The sequence below is a fragment of the Lepisma saccharinum genome, chromosome 28 (assembly GCF_977018435.1).
Source record: "Lepisma saccharinum chromosome 28, izLepSacc3.1, whole genome shotgun sequence".
NCBI lineage: Eukaryota > Metazoa > Arthropoda > Insecta > Zygentoma > Lepismatidae > Lepisma > Lepisma saccharinum.
The window spans coordinates 7647444-7659603 of record NC_139256.1 but is presented as its reverse complement, the minus strand read 5'-3'; the positions used below and the strand labels follow the sequence as shown (position 1 = coordinate 7659603).

Genomic DNA, 12160 nt, shown 5'->3' with positions numbered 1-12160 from the left:
ATTTTGTACAGTTAGTGTACTCAAATTCGTAGTTATTGCATTTTGTTATTAACTTTTACACATTCCGTTAAAAAAAGACTAAAAGTTAGGTCCAAATTTCACTCATAAAGTTTATATTGCGTGACCTCTCACAAAGAGAACTATAAGTTTTGGAACCTGTGGATCAATTTATTCTTTGGATTAAATGTAGAATATAAAAATATAGCCTAGTCCCTCTATTATAGTGTATTTTTTTATCGATCTAATGTTCAATCCTGCTAAGGAAGTAAAATTAATAACCACTTCACACTAGTTAAATTAGATATTTGTAGGATTTCGGGGAAGGCTACGTGCCTGTGCACAGATATTAATGAAAGTCATTTGAGAAAATATCGATTACAATACCTCGAAAGCCGAAGTGAGCATGAGCTTTCTGTAGACTGGCAGGTAGAAGTAAGCAGTGAACGGAGTGAAGAGGATCACCGCAAGCATGTATAGTGAGAACTGCGTCCCGTACACATACATCTCAGCTGGGTAGCCCAGCAACGCTATGGCGGACATGAAACTATAAGAAATGGAACAAGATATTATGCAAGGAAGAAATATAAAAGTCAACGTATAAGGAGAAAATATGATGGATCAATATAAAATTAAACAGTTGCACAGTATTCGGATCTTCTTAAACTATATTCATTATTGAAATATAGATAAAAATTAAACAGAGTGTCTCAATCTATCAGGTGATTCCCTCGCTAGAGGCCACAAACGTTTGTCAATAAAACTGCCATTCACTTAAAGTTTGTCTTGACATTTTGTATGCAGATACCTTCAACAATGTAAAACAGGATGTAACCCCTCGCAATAGGTTTGGACTCTTCCAGTGACCTTCATTTCTTTCTGTGATACATTTTTTTAAAATGCTAAGGACATGGATCTTTCTGTTTATACAAAAAGATTAATTAGTTTATGTCGAACTTTGTGTAATTCTTAAATTTTCATTTTGAGACCCACATCGCTGATGATGAACGCGCAAGAAGTGCCAATTTAATCAACAAAATTCTGTTCAGTGATGAAGCGACCGCTTAGTTGGCAGTAAGTTACAATAATTCACATAATTTTGGTTCGTAACGCAATATCCTGTAACGTAGTCTAGTGTTTACCTGCTTTGCATGAAGATGGCAACATTGAAATGTGTATATATTTGTTTTACTGTGCATATTGAATCCTTCGTATGCACCTTTGCATGCGATTCATTGATTGATTTTGATAGTATGAACATATCAGCACATAGGCTATTTTTGCCAGTTACATAATACTGGGATAAGCCTGTTAACTAAAACAAACTTGACGACAGGCCCTTAATAACAAAATAGAAAATGTCCTACCCTTCGAGTACCAAGGTAAAACGTTACTTAAAGTACCAAGACTGGGTCATTTTGACCCAGGCACTATTTTTTAAAAAATACATTTAGTTGGATGCAGTGAGTTATACAGGACAATGTGCCTGATTGTATCATGTATTACAATACATGTTATAATACAATAATATGTATTGTCTATATGAAAGTAAATAAGCACATACACATTTAGTGTGGACACAAGTGATGCAATTTTTAATGTACTCTATTAATAGCAGTTTTCTTTCAAACAATACTTGAAATATAATAATTCGAAGTTAAAAATATAAACATACAAATAAGATGTCTCTTTTAGAAGAAACTGACATCACATATTCCATTCTGATTACACTTGACAGTCCTTGCAGAGCGGTTCGCTGATATAGTGTTCATTGCATACAAACTTGAGGCAGATTGCATACTTATTGGTATTTTATATACCAACTTTAGTGAAATTATGCTCAAAAGTAAAAACGCATGTTGAATGAGGAATACCTATACGGCTCTTTAAAATAGTGAATTTACTCTTTGTAGCTGATCAGTGGCGATTTATTCATTCTTAGTTTTGGACTTTTAACCAACGTTTCTGAGGTTGATTCTGCCTCCGTTTTCAGGGTAGTGTGTGATCTACTAAATCACATTGCAATCCCTGGACACGTGATGTGTTTGGGGATGGTGTCTATATAGAGAATAAATGGTTGCCTTCTCGGTGGCCAAGGCTCCAGTCCAGCCAAATTGACCCAGTCTTTGTACTCGAAAAGTTAAAATTACCTCACTCAATTTTTAAAACTCATTGTTAACAACACCTAAAGCTATATTGTCTCTGAGGATAAAATTTCCATACCACAGTTAAAAGCTGAGTCTGTAAAGGGGCACTTAGTACACACAAGGACAAACACACAGCTCTACAGATTATTACACTGGCAGTAGGTGCAGATGCCAGAGCCTCGTTGGCCTGCGAGAAGCCGGGGTGAACTACGGGGAAGTGAGGTGTGCTTTGCCAGAAGGTCACCCTCTGCACCCTGTACATTCAAGGATCTATTTGAATTTATGGAGAAGAGAAATCTTACCTGGAGACGAGGGACATGGCCATCGGAAAGATGGGCATCTTGTTTCCTCCAACCAGGAACTCGCTGGTGCTCTGGCCTTTCCGGAAGACACCGTAGAATAGTCCAATGGCCGCCGAGAGGACCAGCATGCAGGCGAACACCGTGTAGTCTGCCCATCCGAACCTGGCGACGAAGCTGGAATCACAAGGTTCCTCCTCCATTGCTGCAAAAGCATCGTGTCTTTATAAGCTCCCGAATATCAAGATCTGATGAAGGATTTTAATAATCTCCCTCTCTAACACTCATTTCTTGTTACTGCGTCTCTTGCTCTCTCTCTATGTAAGGGGGTTTTTAGACCGAAGCGACACGTGTCTCTTGGAAAGGAGCGTGGTGCCGATCACATCACCTCCAAAATAGCCGGGGTCGAGAATGTGTCATGCACGGAAAACTTTACCTTTACATGATGGTGTTCTAGTAAAGACACAAATTATAATTTAAACTGAATAACAAAAATAAAAATGTAAAGATATTTAGTATAATGGTGAAAGAGTTAAAGAAGAATCCACAATCTAGTCTAATTACTCCTCAGTACGACAATAAATCAATAAATTTTGTGTTTCTAACTTGGAAACATAACAATCTTTTCTCCTAAATTTTCAGGTAGCATACTGATTGGGATTGTTTGGGAAGGCAAACAAGGCCCTTAAAATAACTTTTCCAAATCAGATGGTTTGTGTCGTAACATTATTTTGTAATATCACTAGGAAATGTGCATATAATTCGGTCAGTAATAAATTTCACGGAAATCTATTATGCAGTTTGGCAACAGTTAAGCAATACTATCTGCAACGACAGATAACGTCAATAATACTAACCTTGGACTTCAAATATCTTGTTGAAGGCAGTTCATTCACACTTTATCTTTTCACTTGTCGATTTTGTTGTAACTTTTGCATATCTATGATGATTTTTTAATCACGCTGTACATATCTTGAACAACAATGCATAATCTTTGAAAATACTGAACAATAGAAAAAAATTGTTAGAATTCCTCAGACCGTGCTTTTCAAACCTGTCAAGTCACTTCATGAAATGAGTATTTTATCATCAATTACTTACTTATTTTATAAGGCTGAAAGGTGAGCAGTGTGCAAAGGTGGTCAGTTGCCAACAGTGTGATCATGATGTTGTTCAATGCTGAGTTGTTTATTGTGTCAGATGAAAACCCTTGCTAATTATGGGTCAACGTGCAACATGAGACACTGCCGAACTGAGAAATTTTAGGATGATGGAAAATAATTTATTGATTTGTTCAAATTACATGGTTCATGTCCATGGACGTCAGCAGGATTTTTGCCAAGGAGGGGCAAGCATGATAATTTTCTGCAGGGGGGCAAACGAGGCATATTGCCCCCTCAAAAAACACTTCTTCAGATTGAAGTTATCAGGTTCCTGCAACACTCTTCCAATAATCATCATAAATTACTGTGACTGAAATGAAATAATATGTGTGATATATATATATATAAATTTATTGAATTCAATTCAATTGTTGTTTTAAAACCTTTAGACTTTCGAACGGGTTTTCGAAAGTAACCTCTCTCTCTGGCCGCCGCCTTTGCGCGTGATTTTTAAATTATACACTTATTTCAGAAAAACGTTATATCTCGGAGACTATTTGAGCAATCTACTTCGGGTAACTTTTATTTTGCAGCTAGAACATTAGGACATGCAACCGTGCAGAAATCAAAACGCCAAATCCAATAAGAGGGTTTGGGTGGGCCGCGGCCCCCAACTTTCAATGAAAAAAATCATAAAAATGGGGAGTTTTTTCACATATTCTATAATGTAATGCACCCAGGAACATGAAATGACTTTCATTCCGTTGACACCATTCTTTGAAAATAAGGCTAAAGTTTTCCCACCTTCCGAAAATAGCAGAGGAAGAGGGGGCAAACTCCCCATTTTTATGATTTTTTCATTGAAAGTTGGGGACCGCGGCCCACCCAACCCCTCTTATTGGCTTTGGCGTTTTCATTCCTGCACGGTTACATGCCCTGATGTTTTAGCGGAAAAACAAAAGTTACCCGAAGTAGATTGGTCAAATAGTCTAAGAGTTATAACATTTTGTGTCAAATAAGTGTACAAATTTAAAATTCGCGCCAGCTTCCATACGTAACTTTGAGAAAGGGGGTGGGGTTTCTTCCACATGACATTTCAAAGTTTTATCTCAACATCTGTCAGCGTTTACAACCTCACATACAAGTATGAAGGCCCTAAAAGCACATGAATTGTTTAATTAGCACGATGGTCCATGAGTGTGCCATCCGGCGACTCGGGCTATATTGCGGATGGAACACTCATAGACCATTGGGAAAGTAAAGGTTAGTATAGATCCACCAACTTATTTGAAACCCTGGCCAGAAACAAGTGGCGCTAGTGTCGAATGTTTAGGAGGGGAGCTCGGGAACTATGGGGCAAGGGAAGGGATGGCAGAAACACGTGTTTTCCCCCTGTGTTGCCAAATCTAGAAGTGGGCGTGTGCCGTGAAAGTAAACAAATATGCAGGCCGAATATTAAGTTTCGTTTCTAGATGTGGTAATTCAAATAACATAGCATAAGAGAGAGGAGGGAGGGGGACACTAAAGTTAAAAACGCCAGCCGTCTCGCAGAAGGATATCAACAATTTAAACACATAACATTAATATTCTAAATTATGTAAACTATAAAAAAAAATATGTAAAAAAAAGCAACTTACTTTTGGGTTCTTGCCTCCGGTTGGCCTGGAGGCAGATTATAAGGTGTCTATGCCGGAGAGGTCCGAATTCGAACTTTCGCTGTCACTGTCGCTATTTACATCGCTACTTTCGGAACCCGATTCCAGGTTTATAATCAAAGTTTGAACTTCATCTTCGAGAATTCCATCATTCTTCTGGTATTCTTTTTCCAAACGGATGGCATGTTGGCACATACATTCCCATTCCTGCACTGTGACACTGTCAATTGCACTTTCGGTAAGAGCCCTTATTTCTCTCAAATTTGAACTTACGTTTCGTGAGGCAACTCTTCGCTTTATGGTGCTCCATATGTACTCGATCGGGTTCAAGTCGCAGTGATATGGTGGAAGTCGAAGGACGTGGTGGCCGTGGGTTTTCAAAATTGTGTCAGCTCGATATACCGGATCGGGAAGATTATTTTTTACTTTCAGCAACAATTCTGGCTTTGTTTGTTCGATATCGAAAGTGATGTTATTTTTTAATAGCCATTCTTGAATCTCTAGTTTCTTACTTTTTGTGTTCGGGGCTTTATTGGTTTGAATTGAGTGGTAGGAGGCATTATCCATAACAATGACAGATCTAGGTGGGAGATTCGGAATAAGTTTCTCTTCCAACCACTTCTCGAAGTTCTCGGAATTCATTTCGTTATGGTAATCGCCAGAAGTTGTTTTGGCCTGAAATATATTAAGGGCGTTTGGAACAAACCCCATGGAACCCCCGGCGTGACTTATGATAAGTCTCTGCCCCGGACTGTCGTTTGTGAAGACACCCGACACATCTTCACTCTGCCAACATTTTTTTACTTTGTAATTAGGATGAATCCAAGTTTCATCAATGTAAACAACAGGCCTCTCTTCGTTGCGGAATCTGTTGATCGCACGAAGATATCTTGCTCTCCAAACCACAATGTTGCTTCGTTCAACCAGAGCTAAGCGAGAGTTTTTACATTTTTTAAATTTAAAGCCTATCTGTTTCATAATTTTCCGTAATGTTTCTCGCCCCCCCTGATAAATAATTTCTTCCTTAGCAATAGCTAAAAGTTTCAATATTGTAGGAACTTCTCTTTTCACTACGTACATTTCATGGATTTTCCTTCGCAGTATACACTTATCCATGTCGTCAATGACAATCTTATTATGTGAAGCACGTCTCCGTTTACCAGGAGTTGACAATTTCTGGTTAGGGGTTTGAAAATTTTTTTTCTCTCTTTTCAGTTTTTTAAGCAATGACTCCGACCGTCCCGTTAGATATACTGCTCTCTTTAGGGGTTGATCGCGAGGATAATTCCACCCGTCTCTTTTCTCTTCTTCACACTTCTCGATGATTCGTAGTAGCAAATTTCGCTCACTGCTGTGCACAACTTTCGACATTTTACACTTACTCAAAAACACGTCTACGCACATCAACAACACTCTCGAATTCTTGAAGAGAGTAAAATTAGCAACACTGTGTCAGCGGAAGTGGGAAGGTCCTTGCCCGACCAGCGCCAGACCAAACACCGGGGTGAGAGAAGGGGTGGGGGAGGCCGGTTAGTTCGCATATTTTCCGAGGTTTCAGAAAGCTTGGTGGATCTATACACTTTATGCACAGAAAGGCTAATCGGGACTGGACCTACAGTTTAAAGTAGGATCTGAACCACTATGTGCCTCCACCGGGTATCGAACCCGGAACCCCTTGATTACAAATCGACGACGCTACCACTGCGCCATCGGGAGGCCCCATTTTAAGTTTATGGTAACATCCATTTTCCAGGGGGGGGGGACACAGACGCCCATGTTCATGTCACGAAGATGAATGTACAATCAGAAGAGCGACAATAAAGTAGGCCTTCGTTAGACACTCTCCCAGCATTCGTCCAAATTGACCGACGAAATTTAGGGGAAAATCAGCCACGATAGGCGGCCACAATAGCTGAAGGTGCCACTTCGCTACCCTTAAGGTGTCACTCTATAGTACATATCCCTGGTGATATAATTTACAAGGGAAGGTTTCAAACCTCCCGATTAAAGAATCACCACGAAACGTTCAGAAAAGGGTGATAAGGAAACCAAGCGTGGCGGCAACTAGGGATGGACGATATCGGAAATTTGATATCACGATATATCGTCACAGACAATACGATATTTTTCCGTATCGTGATATCGACGATATATCGTCTCCATGATATATATCGCCAAATATCGTGATGATATATCGTCGACACGATATGTATCGCCAAAATATCGTGACGATATATCGTCTAGTTGATATCGCCTGGACGATATTTTTTCAATATCGCGATATATCGCCTGGATGAAATATCGCCCAACACTCGCCACAACCCTTTGAACTTTAGAGGTGCGCCTACAATGTTTGCAACGACATATAGGCAAAGAAAGACAATTACTAGACAAAGTATGCAACCAAATATCTACAGAGATCAATTGCGGAAAAGTAAAGATATAATTACGTACACGAGGACGGTTGTTAGAGGTCCCGGAATTTTAAATAAATTAAATTCCGGTCCAAGAGAGAAAATCAGCAAGCGTAAATGGGTTCTGGACCTTTTTATCTGTATAGTATTTCAATTCGGTCCAGGAACCTTTTTTTCCGGATCAATTTAAGGTCCAGGTACCTTTTTTTCCAGACGAATTTGATTACGGTCCAGGATTTTTTTTCCGGATCAATTTAAATATGGTCCAGAAACCTTTTCCGGATCAAAATACCGTCCAGAAACTTCGTTCAACTTGGACCGAATTTAAATTGTGCGAGAAAAGACCTGTTGCGGACCTGTTTCTGGACCTTTAACAACCCTGAGGATATGTCTGTGTGCCATTTTTCACGTTGCTTGAAAATTTCAAAGATGCTATGTACTTACGTCATTCTACTTCATGGTAATGTGTAGTTAGAATTTGGTGCTGCAAGCATAGCTGATTCTTGTACCAGGAACAGATCATGACAACACTTGCATTATAGTCAGCAACACTGCAGACGTCACACTGCGTAAAATTTATTTTCAACACATTACGAAATGGCGGCAGTATATCCTATCCTGACTAAGCATAACGCAGCATAGATTGATAATGTCGTGCATTCAACTGACTTTATATGAATGCATATAACTGTCAATTCGTGCATAAGCCGCCTGGTCAGGTTATACTGAACGCAACTCCATCTGGCGGCTGGGAAACCAAATCAGCGAGCAGTTGAATTTTCTTCGACTGAGATCGGGCATTTTCGAGTCGCAATGTACCGAACGTTGTTCACGGGACGAAACAAATGAGTGTTGGGTCCACCACATGTTGCCAAACGTACTGTAAAGCGAGAAAGAGTCTTCTCGGGCAACGAGAAGCTACAGAAATCGTCGGGGATTGATGGTAGAACTGCGCACGCGGTCCTGGACGATGAAGTTTCCGGAAGGACCACCCACAGGTCGGAATGCAGGCGGACACACAGTCTTATAAAGACAACTGGCAAAAAGAGAAGTACGCTTGGCAACGTTGCTTCGGGAGAGCGATGTGATTCCTTCCGTTCTTACTTCGCAACTGAGTTTGTTGACACCGATCGGACCCCCCCCCCCCAAGAAAATGATTGGGGGATACGGGATAGAAAGGACTAGAAATAGCTTTCAAGGTCAGCCGCCAGATGGAGTTATGATCAGTACAATCACGTGCCATTTCATGCATTAATATCTGTACAACTGCATGTGAGTTTCACGGCATGGGTCCCAAAATACAAAACACTGATTCCGTCGACACCAGAGGGGGCGCGCCCCCTTCAGCACTCCCTTTTTTTTAAACCTATTTTCAACCGAAAACACTATTAACTCTTGCAGTGTCATATTGCCATATAATAGCCCCTTCGTAAGTTGTGTCTGAATGTTTACATTCCATGACCACTTTCTTGGAGTCTAACACACAGTATATATCATTGGACTGCCTTCAACAAGCTGTTGCTTTCAAATTTCCAAACTGACAGAAAAATGGCGTCTTAAGGCAATTAATCAAATTTCCAATCATGTAGTTGTGGTAAAATCAAGCCAAAATGTAAAAAGTCACTAGTATTCTCCAGATTCATTGGCTACATAGCATAGATTAAAAGTTGATTTATTTTTTATGTAGTGGCCAAAGGTTGCATGCATGTTTCATTTTCCTTTATTTGCAGCATCGCACCCCCTAGATTTCATTCCGCACCCCTCAGCACCCCTAGATGATTAATTCTGGCGCCGCCGCTGGTAGACACCCTTCGTTCACAGCAACTCATTTATTCAACTCTCTCTTTTCTGCGCTTTCTGTATATAATGCGCGCGGACCGCAGAGAGAGCTGTGGTTCTGCCGAATAGGTTTTGTTGAAGATTGTGTTTTCTATCGCGGGTTTTGCTACGTTATCTTGGGAACTATTTGGGGCTGCAATGATTATATTATACCATTTTATAGCTCTCGTTCTGGTCTACAAAATAAGACTGTAGGATTCTATGTAGCTGCTCAAGAAGAGTGAAAATCATTTATTTTTCTGTCCAATTTTTTTTAAACAAAACATGAAAGAAAGGGAAGGAAAAAGTTCTGAAGCATCAAAGGGGATAAATATGCTAATCTCACAAAAAGGTGCAACACAGTGTGTTTATTTTACTTGATTTCATGTCCTAAAATACATATCTCAAACGACCGGTATGAAAAGAGCTATATTTTTGGAAAGGTGCTGCAACTTAAAATCCGTTCCACTCATAACTATTTTACCCTTCGATATCTCTCAGATTTTGCTCTGAAAAGCACACCCATCCAAAAACACCTACAAACTACATAATATATAATACAAAATGTACCTTAATATATATTAGAAGCGACGGCAGAATCAAACGTAACCTGTTAACCACATCGGAGGCTGCCTAACTACAACTGAAACTTCCATGAGACTTCGGACGCAACAGTGAGATTGACTGTCAAAATCGGATTGTTGTCTTATGTCACTAGATTGATTACAGAAGCTCTACGTAAGTAAATTCAGATAAGATAGCACAATGTAAGTCTTTCCTGAGTCTTCTGCCTGCGGGATCGGTCACATGGCCACTCGGTGCTCCTTGTAGAAGTCAGGTTGTTGATTATCTTCTGTATCGACAACTCTTCTCTCTCGGCTTTCCCCAACACTTGTCGAGAGGGTGTTTTGCATTGTGTTCATTGTTGTTTGTAGTATCGTGACTAGTTGATCTGTATCTTCCTTTTCACTTTCATTTATCTTTTGTCGTAGTTCTCAAGCGTAGGTAAAGGTAAAGTTCCTCGTGTACATACATGGCACCGTGCCATGAAGGCACATTAGAGGATGTGGCGATAGGGCCCCATATATTCTCGATCTTGGCCATTTTGGACGTGATGTGATCACCACGCTCCGGCCGCCTTTTCGAAAGAACTTGGTGGAGGCACATAGTGGTTCGGAGCGGACGGAAACAAGTTGGTGGAGCAAAGCAGTGCGCTCTGGCATTCACTTCCCCTCTAACGAGTTCTTTGGTCGAGCCATCACCCCCTGGTCGAGCCCTCTCCAGCCACTACTTGCGGAGACTTGTTAAGGACCCCGCGTGCGGCAACAGAACGAAACAGTTTCGCTTCCGGTGTCTCAGTGGGCCATAATCCTCAAGACAACCTGCAGACTTCTAGCCGGAAATTCCGTGCTTCGGTTCCGCATGTTCCTCTGTAGTAAGCGTTAGGCCGGCTTTAGACGAAAGCATTTCCTTTAGCATTTTTGCTATCATAAATGCTATGTAAATACTTCCAAAAATCTTATAGCAGGTAGTACTTTACACGCAAGCACTTCATGTAACTTTTCGTCTAGCTTTTGCGATTACAATGCATAACATATACAGCATGAAAGGCACGTCGAGTTACATCATATATGGCGAATACGTGGTGCTTACAATTGAAAAAACTAAAATATTATTCCATACGTGCACAGTAAACATTGTAAAGTATATATTTAATCAGTGCCATGCTTCTCTACCTAAAACCATTTAATACGAAGCGTAATTCCTCTCGGTTGAATTATTATCGTGCTTTAAAAATGTGAAGTGATACGTCGTTTACATCTCACGAGGCCGCCATTACAACTGCACTCGTGACCATGAGGTCGCTTCTGATTGGTTACGCTACGAAAAATGCTACGGACCGAGCCTATCCTTGAGAAATGCCATGAAATATGCCATGAAATATGCCAACGGGCATTTATTATGATGTAAATATAGATTTGCCAATCAAAGATTATCCATGTTTGATGAATTAACCTAATTGTAATTAAATAATGGCGGAACATTTAAATTTGTATATTTCCAAAATGTAAGATTTTATCAACGTTAAAGAAATAATTGTTAACTCAAATGAATATGTAGACTTTCTTTGTAAATTATTAATTGCCAAACTATGTATTTTTCAAATATCTTTCTGTTGTAATTTAGAGAATTGTAATAAGAAATTACCTAAAGACAGGTGTTCGAGGCTGGAACTTTGGGTATAAATACGAAGGAGTTTGGTCCGTAAGGAGGTCTGTTCTGGTGTCAGTCTAGGAAGAAGTGAATAGGTGCAAGCCGCTCTTCTGTAAAACCTAGACTGGCCAAATAGGAACGGTCTAATCTAGGAAGAAGTGAATAGGTGTATGCCGCTCTTCTGTAAAACCTAGGTTTGGGCCACCCTAGTTTGACCTTTCTAGTAAGTTTGAAATTATCTATTAACAATTGATCTCCAAGTTCCAGTTATGAATTACCTAACCACTGGCTGTAAGTACTCAAGCAGTAAATAAACATTTCCTTAAAACTTCACGACGTTGGTTGGATTTGTTCTGCACCTACCCTGAAGATAGGTTTCAGTGTAGACCCTTAGAGCTTCAATGCTCCCGGCTATAGGAGTAAAGGGTGAGGAAAGTTGCTAGGAACGTAACAAGGAAAAGCTTGTGTTACACTATTTGATTTCAATAGAAGCAGACGACAGACGTTCTGTTA

At 40.0% G+C, this 12160-nt stretch overlaps 2 protein-coding genes across 2 annotated transcripts in view; both read right to left on the bottom strand.

The window, feature by feature from the left end:
- Positions 1-10077, bottom strand: part of LOC145980642 (sodium-coupled monocarboxylate transporter 1-like) — a 61751-nt gene extending 51674 nt beyond the window's left edge. The window contains exons 1-3 of the mRNA XM_083113677.1: positions 10004-10077; positions 2447-2648; positions 385-544 (exon numbers count right to left, since the gene is read on the bottom strand). Of these exons, the coding sequence (XP_082969803.1) occupies positions 385-544; positions 2447-2646 (360 nt within the window). The 5' untranslated portion in view covers positions 2647-2648; positions 10004-10077. The remainder of the gene's footprint in view (positions 1-384; positions 545-2446; positions 2649-10003) is intronic.
- LOC145980586 (uncharacterized) lies at positions 5220-5843 on the bottom strand. The gene has a single exon (XM_083113622.1). It carries the CDS (start codon positions 5841-5843, stop codon positions 5220-5222), a length of 624 nt encoding a protein of 207 aa, XP_082969748.1.
- Positions 10078-12160: the final 2083 nt, after the last annotated feature.

What these genes read in the sequence shown, in the direction of transcription:
- LOC145980586 (XM_083113622.1), bottom strand. Translation starts at nt 5,843, where the DNA reads ATGAATTCCGAGAACTTCGAGAAGTGGTTGGAAGAGAAACTTATTCCG.